The sequence below is a fragment of the Scomber scombrus genome, chromosome 10 (assembly GCF_963691925.1).
Source record: "Scomber scombrus chromosome 10, fScoSco1.1, whole genome shotgun sequence".
Classification (NCBI taxonomy): domain Eukaryota; kingdom Metazoa; phylum Chordata; class Actinopteri; order Scombriformes; family Scombridae; genus Scomber; species Scomber scombrus.
Window position 1 is genome coordinate 14,990,678 of NC_084979.1, and position 23,600 is coordinate 15,014,277.

General features: G+C 40.4%; 2 protein-coding genes across 2 annotated transcripts in view; one reads left to right on the top strand and one right to left on the bottom strand.

Annotated features, from left to right (window-relative positions):
* dip2ba (disco-interacting protein 2 homolog Ba) overlaps positions 1 to 14,700 on the top strand; it is a 40,648-nt gene extending 25,948 nt beyond the window's left edge. Inside the window, exons 11-38 of the mRNA XM_062427291.1 lie at positions 95 to 218; positions 528 to 637; positions 851 to 953; positions 1,037 to 1,101; positions 1,226 to 1,319; positions 1,575 to 1,694; positions 1,812 to 1,926; positions 2,515 to 2,654; positions 2,831 to 2,967; positions 3,372 to 3,452; positions 3,567 to 3,694; positions 3,793 to 3,907; positions 4,533 to 4,734; positions 4,891 to 5,003; positions 6,755 to 6,835; positions 7,017 to 7,140; positions 7,261 to 7,382; positions 7,829 to 7,940; positions 8,432 to 8,541; positions 8,668 to 8,798; positions 8,992 to 9,160; positions 9,454 to 9,624; positions 9,904 to 9,965; positions 10,101 to 10,158; positions 10,273 to 10,347; positions 10,574 to 10,748; positions 10,863 to 10,986; positions 11,117 to 14,700. Of these exons, the coding sequence (XP_062283275.1) occupies positions 95 to 218; positions 528 to 637; positions 851 to 953; positions 1,037 to 1,101; positions 1,226 to 1,319; positions 1,575 to 1,694; positions 1,812 to 1,926; positions 2,515 to 2,654; positions 2,831 to 2,967; positions 3,372 to 3,452; positions 3,567 to 3,694; positions 3,793 to 3,907; positions 4,533 to 4,734; positions 4,891 to 5,003; positions 6,755 to 6,835; positions 7,017 to 7,140; positions 7,261 to 7,382; positions 7,829 to 7,940; positions 8,432 to 8,541; positions 8,668 to 8,798; positions 8,992 to 9,160; positions 9,454 to 9,624; positions 9,904 to 9,965; positions 10,101 to 10,158; positions 10,273 to 10,347; positions 10,574 to 10,748; positions 10,863 to 10,986; positions 11,117 to 11,369 (3,414 nt within the window). The 3' untranslated portion in view covers positions 11,370 to 14,700. The remainder of the gene's footprint in view (positions 1 to 94; positions 219 to 527; positions 638 to 850; positions 954 to 1,036; positions 1,102 to 1,225; positions 1,320 to 1,574; positions 1,695 to 1,811; positions 1,927 to 2,514; positions 2,655 to 2,830; positions 2,968 to 3,371; positions 3,453 to 3,566; positions 3,695 to 3,792; positions 3,908 to 4,532; positions 4,735 to 4,890; positions 5,004 to 6,754; positions 6,836 to 7,016; positions 7,141 to 7,260; positions 7,383 to 7,828; positions 7,941 to 8,431; positions 8,542 to 8,667; positions 8,799 to 8,991; positions 9,161 to 9,453; positions 9,625 to 9,903; positions 9,966 to 10,100; positions 10,159 to 10,272; positions 10,348 to 10,573; positions 10,749 to 10,862; positions 10,987 to 11,116) is intronic.
* Positions 14,701 to 17,374: 2,674 nt separating this feature from the next.
* On the bottom strand, positions 17,375 to 23,041 carry LOC133987645 (transmembrane protease serine 11D). The gene is made up of 5 exons (XM_062427089.1): positions 22,904 to 23,041; positions 20,025 to 20,197; positions 18,914 to 19,191; positions 17,698 to 17,840; positions 17,375 to 17,614 (listed from the first exon to the last, which is right to left on the bottom strand). The coding sequence occupies exons 1-5, from the start codon at positions 23,039 to 23,041 to the stop codon at positions 17,375 to 17,377; spliced, it is 972 nt and encodes a 323-aa protein (XP_062283073.1).
* Positions 23,042 to 23,600: the final 559 nt, after the last annotated feature.

Below are 23,600 nucleotides of genomic sequence, written 5' to 3' on the forward strand. Positions count from 1 at the left end.
AGCTGAGAGTGTCTGTGATTTTTAATTGCTGTGGTATTTTATGGAGGCCAGTTCAGTGTGTCATAAGTCCCTTTAACCTTGTCTCTCTCTGCAGGATGCAGGCAGTCAGCAAATTGGCTTCCTGCTGGGGAGTTGTGGTGTTAGTCTGGCGCTGACAAGTGAGGTGTGTCTCAAAGGACTGCCCAAGACACCAAGCGGAGAGATCATCCAGTTCAAAGGTCAGCCAGCCCAAATGCACCACTAGCAATGCTGCTGGCTCAGCTGTTTTTCTGTCTCCTGTGGGCCAATTAGATAAAGCCATTAAAGGGAATATACAGTGTGATGTTTATGGGATAGTACAGGACCAGAATGTGTGTGTGTGTGCGTGGCCTGGTGGTCACTCTGCTATTAAAGCTATCAGCTGTTCACCTTTGCCCTCGACACCCGGAGGCTCACTTCTACGGCTCATAATTAGTGCCCTTAAACACACTGTGTTTTTGCTTCAAGTCAGCTAAGATATGTCTCTATGCTTCTTTGACCCCAACCAGGATGGCCAAGGATGAAATGGGTCGTGACAGACACCAAGTACCTGACCAAACCATCCAAAGACTGGCAGCCTCACATCCCCACTGCCAACACAGACACCGCCTACATAGAGGTACTCCTTAAAACATCAAGCGCCAGTTTTAGCCCTCCTAATTTGGTCATAAGACCCATTTTAATTGATTTTACTGCTCATAAAACAATTATAGAAGGGTCTATTTATAAATCCAATGAAATCCTCATGTAGGCCTCATCTACTCTTTTTTTTCTATGATGCCTTCGTCGTTTTAATTCATTTATTATGTTGTGTGTGTCTGTCCTAATAAAGTACAAAGCGAGTAAGGAGGGTACAGTGATGGGGGTTGCTGTGTCGAAGATCTCCATGCTGACCCACTGTCAAGCCCTCACCCAGGCCTGTAACTACTGTGAAGGTAAGTGTCTGTGCTTTATGTAACTTATGCCTCTAGTGCTCGTACCTCTTTGTCCTTCGCTCATGTGTTTTTGTGGTTTTCAGGGGAGACTCTGGTCAACGTATTGGACTGCAAGAAGGATATGGGCATGTGGCACGGTGTCTTAACGGTGAGATTGAATGCAATAGTTACTTCTGTGTATCCAGATAGTAGTTGAGTAGTGTATCCATAGTTGACTTTCTTAACGTTTTGCACATTGAGACTGACAGTATGTCTGTTTTTTTTCCTTGCAGAGTGTCATGAACAGAATCCACACCATCACAGTGCCATATGCGGTCATGAAAGCCTGTCCCATGTCCTGGGTGCAGAGGGTCCACATTCACAAAGGTTTGGCTTTACCTAGTCTTGGATTGATATTTCATTGTTCTTTTAAGAGCCTAATGTCTGTCTACAGTAGTTTATTTTCTGTTTATTTTAAGTGATAGAATAACTGAGACTCTACATGCCAGACAACAGTAACATACTAGTATCATAAAATGATTTTATCTCAAATACTAAAAGCCGATTCATATGAGATGAAACCAGTTGTAAATATTGTATGTAGGTGCATAATTTTGAACATGTCCCCTCCCCCTCTTATAGCTCGTGTGGCCTTGGTGAAGTGCCGTGACCTTCACTGGGCCATGATGGCCCACAAGGATCAGAGGGACACTAACCTGTCCTCAATACGAATGCTAATAGTGGCCGATGGAGCAAACCCATGTGAGTTATTTATCCTGCATAAACAAGCTCCCTTTGTAATAAGAGATTACTGTGTAATATAATCATTTTAATTTTTAATGTTAATGTTTGATCATTTTGTCTACTACTACTTCTCAGGGTCTGTGTCGTCATGTGATGCCTTCCTGAATGTGTTCCAGTCTCATGGTCTGAAGCCTGAGGTCATCTGTCCATGTGCAACCTCTCCTGAGGTCCTGACTGTGGCCATACGCAGGTAAAACATCTGCACAGTCATATGCTCTGGAAAGATAAAAGAGAATTCAAAACTAGAGCAATTTTTTACTCAAACAACAAGAACAGCTTTGCAGAAAATATTCACCCCAGTTTTACTTTGACGTTTTTGTTTTATTGACACATAACTAACTGTTATTTAACTGACTACCAGACTCCTCTAGGAGGAAAAGACTGCAGGAGAAAAATAGAGATAAACACTTGTCTTGTGGTTTTGACACCATCCTGCATGCTTTTTGCACTTACACACACACATCTTCTTACACTACTGCAGTCACCTAAACATTCACATCCCTTTTTAACATCATGCTCTTTTTTAGATCAAGTTAAAACATTATCTCCAGGCTAAAATAATTTCACTTCTTTTGGGATAAATCTACTCAAAATTAAAAGCATATTTTTCCTGTCATGTTCAAGATTAAAACACTTCTCGGAAATATAAAAGCTGTATTTTGAGACTGAGACTTGTTTTGTGCATCAGCAGACCTCAACAATGTGTTACCTCTCCGCCGCCTTACTGTCTGGCCTGTTATTGCTCTCACACTGTCACTTCTTTTTGCTGTCTCTGCAGGCCTGGTGCACGAGGAGCTCCTCTGCCAGCCAGGGCCATCCTGTCCATGGGCGGGCTGAGCCACGGGGTGATCAGAGTGAACACAGAGGACAAGAACTCTGCTCTCACTGTTCAGGATGTGGGCCACATCATGCCTGGAGGTAAGCCAATGCGGTTTGCTGTAATTAGCATTGCAGAATACAGCAGATGCCACATTTTACTGTCCATTGTTACTGTATCTTTGTTTGTTTACCTCTTCTTCTTTATACCAACATCAGAAGACAAGTCCTTAAACACACTTGATGTTAATGTTTTGACCTTGTTATGTGTGTTTCAGCTCTGATGTGCACTGTGAAACCAGATGGGCCTCCTCAGCTCTGCAAGACAGATGAAATAGGAGAGATAGTGATCAACTCTCGGGCAGGAGGCACCATGTATTACGGCCTGCCTGGTGTCACCAAAAACACATTTGAGGTCTGTCAGAGTTTAAAACTCATGTTTATGATGAATGACCAAAATTAGCATATTGGAGTATAGTATAATAACATTAACATTTAGTGGTTGTTAAATCAATGTTTAGCATGAGACAAGAAATGTAGTTAAAAGCTGGAACCATCTTGGTGACTTGTCAAAGTTGTTCCTGCACCTTGTCAAAGGTGTGTTGGGATCAGCTCTAGCCATCGAGACCCGGTGCAACATGCATCATGCAGTAGTTGTATTTATTCTCAAGAAGCGTAATAAGACTCTGGTCCCATATCTTCCCAGTGCTTGTTTTTGTTACTACAATTTTCTTTGTCTTGGATTTAAATGTAATGTAACTCTTTTCAATATTCGACTATAATCTACATATCCAATGCTTGGTCTCTGCTCTTCTACAGGTGATCCCTGTGAACCAAGCTGGAGCACCTATAGGAGAAATTCCCTTCACTCGAACTGGTCTGCTTGGATTTGTTGGACCAGTAAGGCACACATACACAGAGATTAAGAGTTTGCTTGTCAAAATGTGTCTTGTGAATTAAAGCTGGTGAGATTTCTTTTTCCTGTGCTGAGCTAAAAATCTGTGTCCTCCACAGGGCAGCTTGGTGTTTGTTGTGGGAAAGATTGAAGGGCTACTGATGGTGAGCGGACGCCGCCACAATGCAGACGACTTGGTAGCCACCGCGCTCGCAGTGGAACCTGTAAAAACGGTTTATAGGGGGAGGTAAGGCGCTGCCTCTGCTCACTGTGTCAGCCTGCTTGATTTGCTCTTAAGAAGTTAGTTGGGGAAGAGCAATAACTCTGGTCTGTGTATCTGTGCAGGATTGCTGTGTTCTCAGTCACAGTGTTTTATGACGAGAGGATAGTGATCGTGGCAGAGCAGAGGCCTGACGCCAGTGAGGAAGACAGCTTCCAGTGGATGAGTCGAGTACTGCAGGTAAAGTCTTTTCAATCACTTAAGTTTTTAAAAAAAATTTTTTTTAAAAGATTAAATTCAGTACAGGATTAGAATCGGTTTGTACTTTAACTATAGCTAAATGTAACAAATCTAAAACGTAGATAAGATAAATAATATTTCTGACATCAAAATACTGTGTGAAGTAAAAAGAATGAAGAACGTATAAATCCCAATCACTCATTAATCGTTCTGTGTCCTTTTTTGGCCCAGATTTTATGCTCTGCTAATCTCACTCATTTTCTTCCAAGCACTGACAAAATAACTGAATTATAGAACCGGTTCCAAATCAGAACCAAGTTTCGGTCGGTATTCCTATTCGTGTCACAGCCAAATCCAGAATTTTGCAAAGATTCAATAAGTATTTTTATTTTTTATGATGGCATTTAGTTGTACTAACTGTTATTATGTCACCTATTCTCCCTTTTATGACTTAAGTTGTGCTTGTGTACATTTCAAAATCATGACGGGTAAAATAAAGGTTTTAATGACTTGATTATAATTGGAGAAAGAGACACATAGCAGCCTTTTCTCGTGAGGAAATGATATGTTGTCTTCATTTAGAATTCATTAAATTATAAAACATGATGATTTATCTTCTGCACAGGCCATCGACAGTATCCACCAGGTTGGCCTTTACTGCCTCGCGCTCGTCCCAGCCAACACCCTCCCAAAGACTCCGCTCGGAGGCATCCACATCTGCGAAACCAAGCAGAACTTTCTGGAGGGAAACCTGCACCCCTGCAATATCCTCATGTGCCCACACACCTGTGTTACCAACATGCCCAAACCACGCCAGAAACAGCCAGGTAGGGCGCCTTTTATCATATCTACTGATTCTTACAATACAACATTAGAAATATTATGTTGATTTTGTATGTTGGGGTTTGGGGTTTGACTGTTTTTTATCAAACATGTAAATGTGTCACTGTATAGATGACGCTCATTGTCTCTCATTTGTTCAGTGGATGTTGGTCCAGCTTCTATGCTGGTCGGCAACTTGGTGGCAGGGAAGCGGATCGCTCAGGCTACAGGCAGAGAGCTGGGTGTGGTGGAGGACCAGGATCTAATCCGAAAGGTAACGGATGACACACAGCACAAACCACACTTTCACCACACTGACTCTTTAAATAGGTGTGGCATCTCTCAGCACGGTGTTAGGAAACTGTCTTGTCCCCAGTTTAACTTATATTACTGTGTTTAATTAGTATTACTGTGGATATTTATAATTTGAAGCAAACTATGACTCTAACATTAACACCTGGACCAATAAACTTTGTACTCTTTATATTCCCAGTCATTACACATAAATTACACATAAACCTATGCAAAGTACACTGATGTATACACTGAAATGCTCTAAATGTGTTCTCATATTTACCAAGTTAAATGTGACTCTGTAACTTTGAAAAGAAAGTGGATGCTTATGTCTTTTACCTAAATCTCTGTTGTTGTTCTGCCTTTACTTGGGGTGGGCTATAGCTCTGTATGTGGCCCACCATGATGGTAAGGCTCTAGTCTGGCCCCAACCTGTCCTTGCTTCCGCTGCTTCTGTCAGTCAGTTGTGCTTTTGCAGCCGCAATAGCCTGATGACCATCAGCAACAGCTTGTCCCGACGCACAGAGGAGACTGTCCAGGCTGGCTCCTCGGCCAGCAGGGGTCCACACACATAAGCTGATATACACTTATACACTAAAAGTGAAGTTTATCAGTGTCCCATAATAGACTCTCTGTGCCATCACCTTATAAAATGGGAGTTGGCCAGCAGCCTAGTAGCTCAAAGGCTCAGCAGTAGTTTATCATTCATCAACTCTTAAGTGAATAAAAGTTTCTTGTCATTCAAAAAAATGCTGTAAGGAGGTGATTCAGGCTTTAAGCAATGACTATTATTTTTTATAACAGTCTTCTAGTATATGTGACCACTAAAGACAGTATAATTTTTCATTGTAAAAGCATTCATTAGGAACATGTTTGGTGTGCACCTCTGCCTGCTGTGTTCACTGTGATGCTCCCCGTGTGTAGCATGGCTTGATGAGTGGTCAGAGCAGCCGGTCTGCATGATTTGACACTCGATTCACTGACGACCTGTCTGACTGAGAGAGCGGATGGCACAAAGCCAGCCGGTGATTTTAATACGGCCAGCGATGTGACACTGCTATATATTATGTTTGTGTGTCCCGAGAGCATCATGGTGTTAACTTTATTTCTTTGATTTATTTATGTGCTGCCCAATGTTCACTTGGCTTCTGCCTTTTTAAAGGATTTCTTTGCTTTCACGTCCTGTCCTGTTCTGACCTGTGCTCCTCAGCTTATTGACACTACTGATCAAGACGCTAATAATGCATTTAATATTTCTTATATATTAAATATATTTCTTGAAGTAATTTTATTTAAGCAATAGAACACCAAGCCTCTAATATCTGGTGGAAATGAAAGTTGTCATACCATTTGTTTGAAAGGTCCATAGCTTGTTAGTTATTGACAGTGGTTCCAATTTGCCTCCCACCAGGTGCAGATGGTCCCAGCATGACCCTGCACTTGGCAAAAAAATACTCTCTGGACACTGCCATGTCCCTGTTGTGTGTTTGTCCATCTCTGAATGTGAGGTCAAAAGCCTCACAGAATATCTTTTTGTCTCATATTTCACATAAAATCAGTTTGAAAAGACCTGACTTGATATGTTTTCCGGCCAGATTTTACATGTTTGTATTTGTCAGTCATTTTTAAATGGATTATGATTTATTAATGATGCAGCTTTGTGTAGTTTCTAGTGACTCTGTCATTCTTGACATTTTATGTGGTGACACATTCCCCTCTGAACCTTTTCAGCACCAGTTCTTGTCTGAAGCCCTGCAGTGGAGAGCCCAAACTGACCCGGACCATGTTCTATATGTGCTGCTTAATGCAAAGGTAGAGTAGACATATACTCATCAAATCAATCTGAGATGAGAAATTTGTAGTAAGAATCAATACATAAGATATACATACTGACAGAAATAAAGTACATTATATTTAGCTGTGGTTATGTAGCTAATGGTGATCCATTTTGTTGGGTGTGAGTTCATCTGTCCTTCCTCTGTTTTTCCTGTAGGGGGTGGCAGTGTGCACAGCCACTTGTGCTCAGCTTCACAAGAGAGCAGAGAAAATCACAGCTACCCTTATGGAGAGAGGGGGCCTCAACACAGGAGACAACGTGGTGCTACTTTATCCCCCGGGTAAACACATACAATCCTTGTAACTGTATCTCTGTTTCTTATTTTTCCATTTAACGTGCAGTGAAAAAGCAGCAGTATATTTTAATTCATGAGGTTCTTGTCTCTCTCTTACTTGTGCAGGTATTGACCTGATCGCTGCCTTCTATGGCTGTCTCTATGCTGGGGTCATCCCTGTGACGGTGAGGCCTCCCCACCCACAGAACCTGGCCGCTACACTGCCCACTGTCCGCATGATCATTGACGTGAGTGCCCACCACAGTATCATGAGCTAAAGTGTCTAGTGCTCCTGTTACATAGTGTTATTAAATCTAGCATTAATAGAGCATAATAGAGTAAAGAATGTAACAATTTAAAATTTTAATTTGAAAGGGGCTGGTTACAGTTTTTTGATGAGCCTATAGCTAGTCCTTTGTCACAATTAAAGCATATTTCAGCGCAATAACAACCAATACTAGTCAAAAAACATAATACAGGGGATAATATAAAATGAACATAGTGCAAAGAATACAAAATAATACAGTAGTGAAGTGTGTTTGATCCGTCTAACTATTTTACCTGGAGGGGACCAAATAAAATGTAATTTTACCACAGGGATCAATAAAGTATAACAACACTTCAATACTTTCAGTGGAAGATTTTTTGTTGTGTCCTTGAATGAACGTTTTTGTATGTTTGCGTTGTGTTACAGGTGAGCAAAGCAGCCTGCATCCTCACCACTCAGCCTCTCATGAGGATCCTCAGGTCCAGGGAGGCTGCTGCCAGCGTCAACGTCAAGACGTGGCCTACTATTATCGATACAGGTGCTGTTGAGAGCTCTTCAAATTAGAGCAGTTTAAAGTCATAAGGCATGATGTGAAGCAACTGTGACTGCAGTTATTATGTGTTGCCTTTGTTACTATACTGCCTTTATGACACATCTCTTGGGGCAGACCAGATTTAGTACAAAAACCTGAGACTAACGTGTACCACTTCTGACCACAAGGAAATATTCTTCTCTCATTTACTAGAAGGGCGATAAATCTAATGTATATTGCAAAGCTATATATGTTATCAATCTTTTTCTTAAAATAATCAGGCAGTTCTTGAAAGTTGCACATGGCCAGAGATACGTAGCTTCTAAATGTGCAGTTAAAATGCACCTTTACATTATAGCATCCTCCCACACAACAAAAACACTGAACTTTTATGAGATTGCAGTGCATTTCCAATAGGAAACAGTGATATGAACAGTAAAATTTATGCTGAATTTATTTTGTCTAGTAAAATAAATAAAAGATTCCTCTCCTTACAGATGACCTCCCCAGAAAGCGGCCTCCACACATCTATAAACCCCCTACAGCTGAGATGCTGGCCTACCTGGACTTCAGTGTGTCTACCACAGGCATGTTGACTGGAGTCAAGGTACATTTCATCAGAAATCATGCTGCAGAGGATAAAGGAAATTTGGTTGACATGAATAATATTTCTGTATGTCTCATTTGCAAAGTATTTTTAAGAGTTTCTTTTTATTTCCTGTTTCTTCTTCAGATGTCTCACGCCGCAGTAAGTACTCTGTGCCGCTCCATAAAGCTGCAGTGTGAGCTGTACTCCTCACGCCAAATAGCCATCTGCCTGGACCCCTACTGCGGCCTGGGCTTTGTCCTGTGGTGCCTCTCCAGGTATCTCACACACACACACACACACACACACACACACACACACACACACACACACACACACACACACACACACACACACACACACACACACACACACACACAAACACACACAAACACACACACAGACTGAATATCATATTTCACATCACATGCTGTTTCTGTTGTTGCTGGAGTGAGTGTGTTTTTCGTCCAGTGTTTACTCAGGTCACCAGTCCATCCTTATCCCTCCACTGGAGCTGGAGAGCTCGCTGCCTCTGTGGCTGAGCACGCTCAGTCAGTACAAGATCAGAGACACCTTCTGCTCCTACTCTGTCATGGAGATCTGCACCAAGGGCCTGGGCACCCAGACGGAGATGCTGAAGGTCAGAATCATAGCCAAAACAATGAAGATTACTTCTCTGTTGTACCTGTTATTACTCTAATAATAACACAGCGATAAATTAGTTTTAAACTGGAATCCTGTCTGCTGCAAAGGAAAATAATAAACCTGTTTCATTTAATCATTAAAAAAGCTTTTCTCTGCTTTATATTCTGTTGCTGTGTCAAAGGACTTTGGTTAAAAATGTACTGATGCAGAGTTACCGTTTGTGTCAAGATCAGTATTCACTTCACTGTTATAAGTGTGAATAACCTTTTAAGCCGTGCGTGTCTATAGGCGCGGGGTCTGAACCTGTCATGCGTGCGGAGCTGTGTGGTGATAGCAGAGGAGCGGCCTCGGCTCGCCCTCACACAATCCTTCTCCAAACTTTTCAAAGATCTCGGCTTGTCACCACGAGCCGTCAGCACTGCCTTCGGCTCCAGAGTCAACCTGGCCATCTGCCTGCAGGTCGGTTTCATATGGACACACACTGCCCTGAGTTATGAGTTCACACTAGAACTGACGCTAATTTTACTAATTTGTTGGTGTTGTATGCATCATTTACCTGCCAGTTTTTTTTTTTGGTAAAATTGTAGTGGTACTCACTGCACATATGTTTCTTTATTCTACTCTACAGAAGTGTTTTTCTATAACAACCTTACATATTAAAGAATAATAATAACCTGTTGATAATCTAACAGTCTTTCTCACATTTTATAATTTTTATTTTCCTCTCTGTGTCACCAGGGCACTGCTGGACCGGACCCTTCCACCGTGTATGTTGACATGAAATCTCTGCGCCACGACAGGTAAGACAAGAGACTGTTTAAACAGTATGAAAACAACTAAAGTGATCACATGATGCAATTGGTGAAAACAAACAAGATGACTCGTTCGAATCGATAAGAATGATTGACAAGCCACGTTTTGTCTGTGTCCCTCAGGGTGAGGCTGGTGGAAAGAGGAGCGCCACAGAGTCTTCCACTCATGGAGTCAGGCACTGTACGTATTGATTATTGGCTCATTTGTGTGATAGTCGTACTGGCCACAGAGCCAGAGAGGAAATAGAAGTGGTTGTATTATCCCTCAAGCTAAACTCTTATGTTCTCCTCTAAGATCCTGCCGGGGGTGAGGGTCATCATCGTGAACCCAGAGACCAGAGGCCCGCTGGGGGATTCCCATCTTGGGGAGGTGAGTGGGCAGAAAGGATCATGTTCCTCTTTATGATTCTGGGATGTATTAAGTACTCTCACTGGCACAGAGTGAAGTGAGCACAACTGTTAGATAGAAAAAGTAGAGAAGCACAAAAATGACTTTGATTTTTTTAGACAAAAACAAAACTGCTCAGATTGTAGAGATCCCACAAATACAAAACATATTCCAGGCCTTACTCATTCACCTTTCTGTCTTTATGCAGATCTGGGTGAATAGCCCTCACAGCGCCAGTGGCTACTACACCATCTATGGGGAGGAGAGCCTGCAGGCAGACCACTTCAACACCAGACTCAGCTTTGGGGAGCCCCACACTCTGTGGGCCAGGACTGGCTACCTGGGCTTCATCAAGAGGACCGAGCTGCTGGATGCAAGCGGAGGTGAGAAGACATTTCAAACACGTTGATCACATTCAGTTAATACGACTTTGAGAGGTGATTTCTTTGTGTTTGTGTGTAACTATAAATAATGGAATATTTGTTTTTCTGCTTCAGATCGTCACGATGCCTTGTTTGTGGTGGGCTCTCTCGATGAAACGCTGGAGCTAAGGGGATTACGTTATCACCCTATTGACATCGAGACGTCTGTGTCTCGATCTCACCGCAGCATCGCAGAGAGGTGAGCTTCTCCAAATATGACTCTTTCTGTGAATAATTGATTATTTTCTTTACAGACATTAAACTCACTGAAATCAACCATGGCCTGCAATTCACACAGTAACATGATCTACTCTCGCCTTGCCCCTCAGTGCTGTGTTTACATGGACCAACCTGCTGGTGGTGGTGGCGGAGCTGAGCGGCTCGGAGCAGGAGGCCTTGGACCTGGTGCCCCTCGTCACCAACGTGGTCCTGGAGGAGCATCACCTCATCGTCGGGGTGGTGGTCATCGTGGACCCCGGGGTGATTCCCATCAACTCCAGAGGAGAGAAGCAGAGGATGCACCTGCGAGACTCTTTCCTGGCAGACCAACTGGACCCCATCTACGTGGCCTACAACATGTGATCGCCCTTCACCTTCTCCTACTGATGAAAATGCAGAAAACTGAGCCCGGCTCGGAGAAGAAATATGAGGGAGAAGGACTCGGGCGGGGGGGGGCACGTACAGTAGCTTACCCCAATATTAAACCTCAGACACACATTCAGAACACCAAACAATTTTAGGAATGCGAGTACAGTACCAGTACTGTAACGAGAATGTGCTTCCCTCTCAGAACTGTTCCTTCCTTGCTTCCACCTGCTCTATCACTGCGGTTCGGGTTCACTGAGAGTTTTGCTTTGGGGGGGGAATACAAGATAGGACACATCTGTCAACTGAAGGAAATGTGATCTGCAATCCTCTGCGCATCCTACTTCTCCCTCATCGCTCCAATTCATGTTTTTTTTTGTTTTTTCAAAGACATTTTTAAGTACATACTCTCATCAAAGAAAACAAAATCCTCCCCACTCTCCATTCCTTGGTTTTTATGCTGAACCATTCATCCCCCTGAGTGCTTTTTTTTTGTATTTTTTTTTAACCCCCTCACTTCTTGACGGCAGGAATGGTGCACTGGAACTGCTGAGAGGAGCTGGAACTTTCCCCCTTGCACTTTAAGTCCTTGCACCCCTGAGTCCACTTCCTGTCTCGCCTGCCTCAAAGGGACAACCCCCCCCCCCTCCCCCCGTGTTTGCTGCTTTCACACGAGCAAATCCACATCAGTATTACAAGAAAAGAAAAAAAGAAGAAGTGCCACCAGCAAGTGCAGCCTACAGGGGCAGTCCTGACATATTAACTTGCTACCGGGATGCACCGTGGCTTTCACCTCCCATCACACACTGTATACGCCAGCAGACACGCTGTCACGAAATGTCCTAAAAAAAGATGCACTTGAATTATTTGTTGGTGTGGGAAAAGAAAGACTAGCTTCATGAACATACAAACCTGGATGAGCTCTGATGGGCAGAAACACAGATTCTTCATTTTCAGTAGGATTTGGTCCGTTAGATAGCTCTTATGACTGTGATAGTACTAATACAGTTTTTTAAAAGCACCATTTTTCAGAAGAGGAGTTGAAGCTGTATGTGGTGTTTGGGTGTGCATGCTAATTGGGAATGCAATCAATGTCTAGAAGGGGGTCCAAGAGGAGGAAAAAAAACTGTAACATGCAGAGGAGTCACACAGCAGTGGATTGGTCGGTTGGCTCGGCAGTGACTATGCTGAATATTTTGGGTGAGCTTCGCCCCAGCTTGTGCCTCACATGTATCACTGTTATATTACAGTCACAGCTCTGAAAAATAACCACCTGGTGCACTTTGAAAAACCCTGAAGGTCATCTAACAACTTTTATTGTTGCTGTGAAGGTATTTCTAGAATCATTAAAGCCTTTCTAAACATCTACATGAAAAAATATTCCATCTGTTGCCAAATAAAAAAAGATTTTTCATCCATTTCTCAAGTTGCGACTAAGTTTCCCGCTCTAGTAAACTGAAAATAACATAGGTCCTGAATTTTTTTGTAGAACACAAACGTAAATTAACACATTGGAAAGCCTAATGGAATGCATACCAAGATAACTGATGATACAACTCAAAATCTTTGTTCAGATTAGGATAAAGAAAGGTGTTAAAAAAATCTTTTTTTACTATGCAACAGAATACAAAACAGGATAAGCTCTCAACCTTCTGGAACACAGTTTATTCAGTTTTCAGAAAGTCTCATGTTAACTAATGTGACTTTTAGTTTTAGACTTGTAATGGTAATGCATGAAAGCACAAACTGGGGCAAGGCAGTTCAGATTTAAGCTTTATGGTTCATTCAGTTTGAAAAACGTATGTTCCAGAGCTTTTGGACCATATATCATAGTCTTCATTAGCAGACAGTTTTCTCAGTTTTTATGGATTTGTCAAAGAGTGCTCAGAACTGAGGATAGTTTGAACATCTAGAGAGCAAATGAGGCCATGTAACACAGTCGAAAGGTCCAGAATAAGCCAGCAAGTGTCCATGGAGTTTTTTGTTGAGGGTTAACAGAGTTTCCTGGTTTGAAATGATGCGTGCCGCTAGCTCACATCATCGAATTTAATTTTCATTGAATCTTACCATCACAGTTGATTAGGGAAATGTAGATAATTAGAAGGCAAGTCAGTGCCTTTAAAAAGGAAAGCACCAACGTCACATTTCTGATTATGGACTGTTGAATCTCTAAACGATATCCAGAATGAGGACTGAACTTTGCCTTACTGAAACCTGTGGAACTTTTTATTTGCAACTCTTAATTCCTAGCTGTGCTTTTAGTATTGCTGAAGAACTGCTTTTCCACTGACTTTCACACATGAGTTCAACACACCAGTTTATAATTCAAAACACATATCACATTTATAGAGGGAGAGGGGGAGGGGGGGTCTTGTTCTTTTTAAGTTTGCAGTCATGCCTTTCTCATTTCATCAATGCCATTTAAACCAATTCTTTATGAATTTCTATAAAACACTGAAATAAAAAACGGTTACGATAATTAGGAATGCACAATAATCAGATTCAGAACAGTTATAAGCAACCTGTGTTTAAAAAAATGTCAGAATCCTCCTTTTAAAAGAAGAAAGGAGGTGATTAATGAGGGTAAGGATGTTGTCTGTATACTGTATTTTAGAGGTCAAATACTGTATTACTGGTGTTAATGTGTACATGGAAATGTACTTTGTTGATAAAACTTGACTGATCTTTCATACTTGACAGCATTTTTCTGCATTGTTAATTTAAAGGTATCACATCGCAAAAGAGAAAAAGGTTTCCGATTATTTTGGTAGGAATAATGTGCACTTTCCCAATATCATTTTATGCGTGCGTGCCTGTGTGTGTACGTGTGTGTGTGTGTGTGTGTGTGTGTGTGTATGTATGTCTTTGTGTGTGTGAGTGTGTGCGTCCAGTTTTACAGTGATATTTGGCTTTTCTGGTGCAACAAGGTTTGTCTCAAGGTTTGTTTCTTTTTTTTCTTTTTCTTTTTTTAAATGAAAATGATCCCAGAATATTGAACCATTTTTACAATTTCTTCTTTAAAAAAAAATGTCGCCTCCACTGTATTTTAATTCTTTCCATCCAAAATTGGAATTTAATATATTTTGTAGGGGTTTCATCAATATTTTCCTGATGTAATCTTTCTTTGAAACTGCACATTTTCTGCAAAAAGCTTGACATTCGACACATCAATAAACCACTCTCCATTCAGTGACAGACACTGACATGTATGCGAGCCAGTATCTGGGGCAAGTCTCATGAATAAGTGAACCTTCTGAGCTATTATGTGATAATTGCTTTGTTGCTACTGTTTCACTCAGACAAGTTTTAATAAAGTTTTATAATTTCATGTTGGCCTTCAAGCCTTTTCAATAGACATTGGTGCTATTCAATAAGGGAAAGTTGACATACTTTTGTCCTCCAATGTCATTACAAAGGTTTCTTTCTGGACGCCTTTTTTTGTGTGAAAACAAGTTGTTCTTTTTCCATGCCAACATTTTCAAACTTCACACTCACTTCTCTTTTCTGAAATTGTTTGTCATCACCGGTTTTCATCAGCTCTGAGATCTGATGAAATAAATCTCTCAACAGGCAACTCGACATGGACAATGCAAGTCGACACACCCACCATTTCCATTTGATTATTTATTTCAGTTTTACAAGTTGTCGTGTTGTGAGGAATAACGCATTTTCAAACCTCCAAAGTTATTCTAAGCACAAAATATACATGAGGTAATGAAATTAGGATCTTTCACACACACACACAAGAAAAACAACAACTCAAGGGCCCACAATGTATACCTCAACGACTGTCTGTTCACTATGCATCGTCGAGCTGCAGCAAAGACATTCTGAACTAGTCAATGGTGCGATAACTTCTAACAACATGTCTTACTTGACAAAACACTGTCACAGTGTCATTGGATGTGTTTCATGTCAAATAAAAAAATAAATAAAAATGCTTTGTCAAAGTGTTTTGTCTTTTTTTCCCCCTCCTGTCAACCAAAACACTTCTCTGGAAGCTTCAGGAATCAGCTGCTGCATTAAAGGGAAATAGCATCTTCCCTCCACCAGGTGTCAGTATGTCTAAATGAAACATGCTCCTGTAATGATGTCATCAGTTTGTCAGGCTCTGATTTGAGCATATCTACCTACTGTTTACAAGTTCCTACGAATACATACATATTTAACAATACATATGTATTTCCACTTGTACTTACTTCATAATTAAAACAATGACGCCAATAAATGTTTTGTTAGCTGGTCAAAAGATTTTTAAAAACCTTTAAGGACCATACCACTTCTTTTGCTTGTGTTACATTTACTACTCCCATTTATTTCTATACAATATGAAAATATTTAAACAAGTTTGAATCGTGCGTTTTGTTGAAAATTAATTTGAAAGGTCTGTGCAGCTTTTCCCTGCAACTGTGGTGTGACTGACAAAAATAATGCAGACTTAATGTTCATTGTGATGGAGGGTCAAGATTCTGACATTGAATTTTCATGCCATCATGGTTTCCCCAAACAATGGAGCCACATACATCATGAAATCTAAAAACTGTACAGCATGCATGTGACAATTTTCAGAAAATGTACATAATTTGTAGTTAAGGAACTGAAACTTGCAGCAACACTGGTAATATGGCACCACTTTTTTATGAGGCTTCTTTTATGAAGTGGTTCTAAGTTGTAACAAATGGCTTTATCACTGGTTAACAAATAATGTATACATCTGCTAATATCCATCAATAAAACCACATTTTGGGTTTCAAGGTAGTGTTAATCCTGTTTGTAATAATGCAGCTATGAATAAATGCTCATAGGTTTCTCATTTATTATCCATTCATTTTGCAATTCTAATGTTAATAAGTTGTTGATCAATGGATTTTGGTCAACCTTTCCCAGAAGGTAAAGGGTCTAATGATCTATTGAAGCGCTCTTCCTGATGATTTAAAGACATGTCATGCTGGAGGACGATAAACATCAGCCAAATTTTCAAAACTTGCAACCTGAAAGTTGTACTTATTAACCAAGCAGAAACAATGTGTGAGTTAATAATTTATTACCCACTGAAGCAATTAGTTAAAACTTACAAACCCTTTATATTGCATGCCTTATAAGAGAGTGTAATATTATGCAATATAAATGTAAATGTTAACTGCCCTATGAGTAAATATAGTTTTTGGTAATTGGTGAAAGTATAAACCTTAATTTTGAACATATTGTTTCCTGAACAATGCAGGAATTACCCACAGCTTTTAATGCTCAGGTTAAAGGTCCTTAAATAATTATTACAGCACTTAAATGTATTGGCTGTCGATAAAATTTAAGACATTCTTTCCTGTGGAGTTGAGATTTAAACTAAAACGTGACCTATATTTCGACTAAACGACAGGCTATTCCACTATCTACAGGCTACAAATCTCAGCATTTGAACAATGTTCTTACAGCTCAACGATTTCTAACATTAATTCAAGACTTAAGTTATTAGTTTCAGTATGATTAATTAAGAGTAGAACACTCAAAAAATCTGCTTCATCTGGACTGTGAGTGGTTCATCGAGTGTGATTGACAGTGGCGTCTCCTTGGTAACATCATTCTGATTGACATCACCAGAGTAAGGAGCAGCAGCAGTGATGGAAAAGTAACTAAGTACATTTAATCATGTACCATACATGAATTGTACTTTATATTTGTATTTATACTTTCCACACTCTGAAAGGAAGCACTCTACATAAGGAGTACTTCTATTTTTGATAGTTAAAGTATATCTTGCTGGTGAGACTTTTGTACTTTTTTTGTATTTTTACACTGCAGTATTGATACTTGCAAAACTGCTCTAATTGTGGCTGAGAAAATGTTGAAATGTCCTGTATTCATGTCATGTTCTTCATACTGGTTGAGAAAAAACATTGACAAAGTGGTGATGCGTTAGTGGAACATATCACTAATCCAGGTGATGACACGTAAAATCAAGACAACATTCAAACAGTCTGATGTACAGCTGTGAGCTGTGATGTTTATTGATGAATCAGCAGCATCACAGCAGCACTGAGCAGAGCTGAGCTGTGTCTGATGTTCAGTCTGTGTGCAGCGGACTCTGCCTGACTCGTCTCCAGCCAGCCTGAAAACCTGCTTGTTCGAGCGTACACCCCCGGCCTGTGGGGAAGTCCGCAATCATCCCCAAAACTTGTCACACCGACCACATAGAAGCTCTCCTCGTCCTCGCTGTAGCACTGCAGAGGACCCCCACTGTCACCCTGAGACACACACATAAACAAATAGCCTTCTTATTGAAATGAAACCTGTGGCCTGCACGCACAAAACATACAAAGATGATCACCTGACAAGCATCAGCCGCTCCGCTCTCCAGTCCTGCACAGATCATGTTTTCAGTGATGAGGCCGTTATACCAGCTCCTCAGGTTACATGTTCTCCTGTCAATGAGCTCCACCTCGGCTTCCTGCAATCTGTTCATCATCCTGCCTTCAATAAACAGACCATAAATATATCACTTATCATAACTAATAATTTTATGAATGGGACATGCATTAATACTTTGCAGATTAGCTACAAGCTTTTTAACTGTAAGTATTCAAAAACACAAAAGGAAAATAAAACAGAATACAGTTAAATATTACATTAAGTTTGCGCATATAAAAAATGTGTGTATATGTATAGATTCTATTTATATGTGTACTAAATATGTAACTGTATATTGTAAATATAAACTAGCTCTCCCTTTTATCTCCTCTTTTAATGCTATGTTTATATACTTTGTTCTATTTTACTGCCAATTTAACTGTTTTATTCTATTCTAATTTGAAATCTATTAAGATTTATTATTACATTTTCTGTGTGTCTAATGAGGAGAGGCCTACAGCTGCATTTCACTGTGCAATCCTGTGTTGTATAATGACAATAAAACTGAACCGTGAACATTGAAATAAAATAACATATGAATGGTCACAAAAAAATTGAGACATACAAGAAATGCAGTTACAGTGCAGAAATAATAAGTTGATACGTTTCCCCACCACTAATTCATAAAAGAAAAGTGCATGAATGAAAATGTATTGGTTGTACCCACGCACATGTTTGTTTGTGTTCAGCAGAAGTTGTCATTGCAGGTCTGCAAAATGTCAATAAATTGTCAACCATTAATACAAACTTGATAAAAGGTTCCTGGGTGAAGTGTGTTCATTAAATATATGCCTTTGCTTTAACTTGACCTTATAATTATGTTAACTGCCACAATATTGTTCTTTATTTGTATTTTTTGTGCTTTTCTTGCCGACTGTAGAGGAGCAAACGTTGCTGACCAGACAAGACCGGACTCTTGACCAGCTCGTCCTTCAAAAAGATATTTTTAATTTCATTTTCAGGTTAAGTGAAGGTTAATGTGTCATATAGTAAAGTGGTACCTTCCCCCTCAACAGGGAGTCTGAGTCAGTCAAAGAAGCCGGCAGGGATTCAATGTCAAGTACTCTTCAAAATGAAAGGTCATCATCCTGCCTTTCATTATAATCCTTCAGAATCAGTGAATTCTTTACACCAACCTTTGTAGTAGGTGCTTCCCCATCCTGTGATGAAACAGTGGCTGAAGTTGAGGATGAACTCGTGCGTCAGGTTATGAGGAGTGCAGATGGGCTGAACCTGGTCAGTGAATTTAAGAGGAGAGCTGAGGAGCAGAAGTGTCACGTCGTTGTCAGACGTGACGTGGTCGTAGTTCTCGTGCATTTTGACCTTACGGATGGAGCGGATCTGTACATTTTTTCCCGGAGCAGATAACACACCATGTCCTGCCACCACGCAGAAATAAGCTCTGCTGATTCTTCTGGACACAAAACAGACATAATATGATGTTTAATGACTCTGACTCACCAATATTTTTGTTACTTGCCCACAATCACTCACCAACCTTTTATTTCTTTATAATCACAGGCCACTAACTTACTCTGCTTACTCCTTCCTAAATAGTGCACAAAGGTTGATAACATCATCCTGTGAAGTGGTATCCTGTATCATACAATATAATGTGATTTACCATATGTATGTAGTTGTTCATGTATAATATGAGAGCTAAACCAACTGATAATTGACTGTCTTTAACATTTTCGTAATATATCTATACAAATATACACACGTACACACTCTGTAAGACTCACACTGAGAGAAGGCGATAACAACAAACATGAAGACTTGTGGAGAAAGTAAAAGTAAATAAATCACTGCAGCTAACACTGATACAACACTGGGTCATAAATTCTGAATCACTGCAGCATTTCTGTGTCAAAAGTCGCAGCTGGATTCATGGACCCCCGAGTGTTTTTATCTCTGGGGGCCCCAAAACTGAGACGACACAGTTTGTTACAGTTAATGTGGAAATTCTTGCGAATCTTGTCTCTATTTATCATTCAATTTTACAACAAGTTCGTTCTATTCACAACAAATAAAACCTCCATGTATGGAAAAAAACTGACCTTAACAACTTTGATCCTGAAGTAATACATAAAACCTGATTGTTTTATGTATTACTTCAGGATCAAAGTTGTTTTCCTCCAGATGTTTGTGTTATTTTGTCTTGTGCACACCAAGGAGGGATTAATACATTATTGGACTAGCAGGTGCAGGTTAGTCACATGACTTTGGTGTGTAAATTATACTAACCTGTATTTGTGGAAGCAGTGTGTGGCCGTGAGCACCCAGAGACTGTTGAGGATTGTCCCTCCGCAGTGATGCCTGGACAGGAGCTGGATGCTGACCTGCCAGGGCCACGCGCCCTCAGGAGCCTCCCGGCCCCCCACTATCCGGGATGCACCTGGAGGGCCGACCAGGGGCCGCTGCCCACAACCTCAGAAACACAATCAAAAGAAGTGTTAATGTAATTTTTAAAATGACATCTACACAGCTGAGGGGTATAATATGTGTGACCTAGCTATGTTAGATATTTAATGTGATTCATGTATTGGTAAGAATATTCTGAAATAATGAGGCTAAAGTTGTCAATCAACAGAAAATAATTTTTCAATGTTGATGATGTGCTGATAATTTAAATAATTTACCTCTGGAACAACTGTAGGTGTATACTAAATTGTGCATGTTTTTATTGTGTATGTACAGATCTGTGCCAACACTGCAAACAAATTTATCTCTGGGATCATAAAGTTAATCAATAAAGGTGCACAGTGTTAGAGCGCATGCCACATACACAGCCGACCCGGTTCGAATCCTGGCCAGAGGTCCTTTGCTGCATGTCACACCCCCTCTATTTCTCCCATGTTTCCTGTCTGTCTACTGTTAAAATAAAGGTGTCTATGCCAGACAAAATCTTAAAAACAAAAAAAAAGAAAGGTAATCAATCAAAAGATCAATCAATCAAATGTGCTTCTCAGATGTTTCCCTATTTTTCTCTGTTTTAGGTCTTTGTAAATTGAATATCTCTGGATCTTAGACTGCTGACAAAACAAGTAATCTGAAAAACAAAACAATAGTAGGGTTGCTGCTGGTACATTTTCATGGGAGCTGTAGTTTTTTGAATGATAACAGATGAATCTTTTAGTGAACCCCAGGGACATGTTTCACTATTTCAGGAAGGCAAATTAAAAAATGAAATGCTGAATGAGAGATTGCATTGTGTTACAGTCGAGTGGCTAGTCAGGAGATGACATCAGGTCTTTGGCTCTTGGTGACTGCAAGAATTACCAACCCTTCAAATGGTCATCAGTTATGCCAAAATGTAGCGTAAAACCAACACAAGTGGAGTCAACTGACTCTAATGTCAGTTAAACAATGACATCTAGGGTTTGTTAACATGAATTAGACACCAAAAGCTCCTGGTCAAACCAGATCAAGTGTGGCTACAGATGCAAAACTCTTCAGTGAGTTGAACTGAGAGAGCTTGTTTTATTACTTGTTAATTCATGTTTTTATTAGTAGTAGAAAGAGGAATTAGAGTAATGTGGGACAATTTCTGCAACTGGCACATCAGCAATATATTTTGATAGGAAGCCAAAACATTATATTTGCACCCAATACCATTCTGAAGTCTGTGTTTTCTAATCGCATCAGAAAAGAGACTGCATATTCAATTCTATGTACGATAATAATATTATGCATTACAAAACCAGCTGTTCCACATTTCAAACCACATTTTCTAAAGTGGGACAATGAATAATTGACTGAAATGAAAAATATGAAACACGTTTTCACCATATAACAGCATATTTTATGAATATGTCATAAACACAGCAAGTACTTCCTGTTGGAAGATTGCATCACCCTAATCTGTGTGTGTGTGTCTGTTTGTGTGTGTGTGTGTGTGTGTGTGTGTGTGTGTGTGTGTGTGTGTGTGTGTGTGTGTGTGTGCGTGCGTAGTCATGTGACAGTCACCAACGTAATACTAATCATTAGCAATTAATTGAAAAGAAGAAAGATGCATTTGACCGTTGATGTCCCACATGGCAGTGTCCCACATTACACTAATTCACCCTGTTTGAAGGCTGAGTTATTTCTTCTTTCAAAAGTTAGTCTACATACTAGTGACACTTAAGTATTAGAATAGTATTTGTCCAAAAAAATAATTTGACAAAAGGTTGGCTATTTAAAAAAATATTTGTTATTTATATGGATTTGGCCAATGTGACAACTTGACTAACAGTGTATCAATTTGCTACAGGATGAACCAAACTCAGTGAGCTCATAATTAAAGCACATTACTGTAACTGCTGCCCTTTAAAAGTAGCAGAATATTTAATCAAAAAATGAAAAGAGTCATCAATTTACTCAAAAACACAAAAAGTTACATGTCCTTAGTTCTTCTTACCCTGGTGCTGATTTGACCCATTGTCCCGTGCTGAAGTCACTGCAGTCCAACACAGAGCACTCACAAACAGCAGCAGAGCTTTAAAGTCCATTTACTGGTCACATTAAAGGGCAGAGTGCGGGAAGAGGGCAGCAGGCTATAAATGAAACTAGCCTACCTAAAGAGAAGATAGTTTAAAGAAAATACGGCTGCGCAAAAACGACCTAAAGTATTACGGTAACGTTTCGTAGGCATTCGTAGGCCTACATGGCAAAGGGGGACACCTGGAAGAGTAGCTGTTGCCTTGGTAACAACTAATGGGATACCAACTGATTGGGATCCAAATAAACAATGAAATAGCCTATGTTTTTAAGTGGATGTAAAAAAATAAAAATAAAAATAAAAAAGAAGAAGAAAAAGAGAGAGAGGTGTTGCAAACTACATGTGGAGTTAATAATGTTGTTTATTTCACATAGGCCTATATTGATAGTATTTAAGGCTTAAATCTATAAATGTTCCTGTCTCTGAGTCGTGCAGTGGCCTTCTGGAAGCTGCCAGTACATTCCTGCACTATCCACTCAACACACAGTGAGTCTGTGCGTTTTGTCGGATAAACCTTGTGCATGTTTTTTTTTCTGTTCACAATCTCATCTCTGACCACACACACATGGGAGGGGGGTTCAGAGGCTGCAGGCCTAAATGACCTTTAGGATTTCACGAAACGCACTTGCCGACACTCCCTTACATTCTGCTGAGAGTCATCAATTATGCAGGGAAACTGCTCGCACTGAGGGGGAAGATAGCAGCAACAATATGGCGACAACCGCAGTTTCTCCCCAATCTTTCCCACATCTGCAGTCCTGTGCCGGCTTTCGGGATTCATTGTAAGGCTTACAAAGTGAGTATCCTTCATTGTTAATCGCTGGAGAAAAGACAGCATATGTTTGGAGGTGAAGGTAGATTTTCTCTCTGTCGGTATCCTTGCGTAAATGTCGCAGAGCCGCACACTGCCCCGCATCTTCTTTTCTTTTTTTCCCTTTTTTTTGGGATGGATGAGGGTGTCTGCGTTTGCTGAGCATCTATCGGCTGGACCAGAGCAGGAGAGGAAAACACATATTTATCAATCAGTTGATCTCAATCTTGAGGTATTTATCGGATTAACCGTTTCGTCGAGCATCCGAGGCATTGATTAGACTTTTGGCGAGAGAAAAATGGCTCGTACAGGCTTCAGGTAGAGCGCCGTCTTGCCGCTAAAAAGCTAAACATGTAAAGATTATTCTCATTTTGCGGTCACCATTTTTTGTCTTTTTATACCCTCCGGACTACAGGATGATGCATTTCATACACCAAAAGGCTTCGACAAAGGGGCTGATGCTATGTGAGTAGCCTGGCTCTCCTTCAATCAGCTATAGCCGAGACATGTATTTCTCTCCAGGTGATTT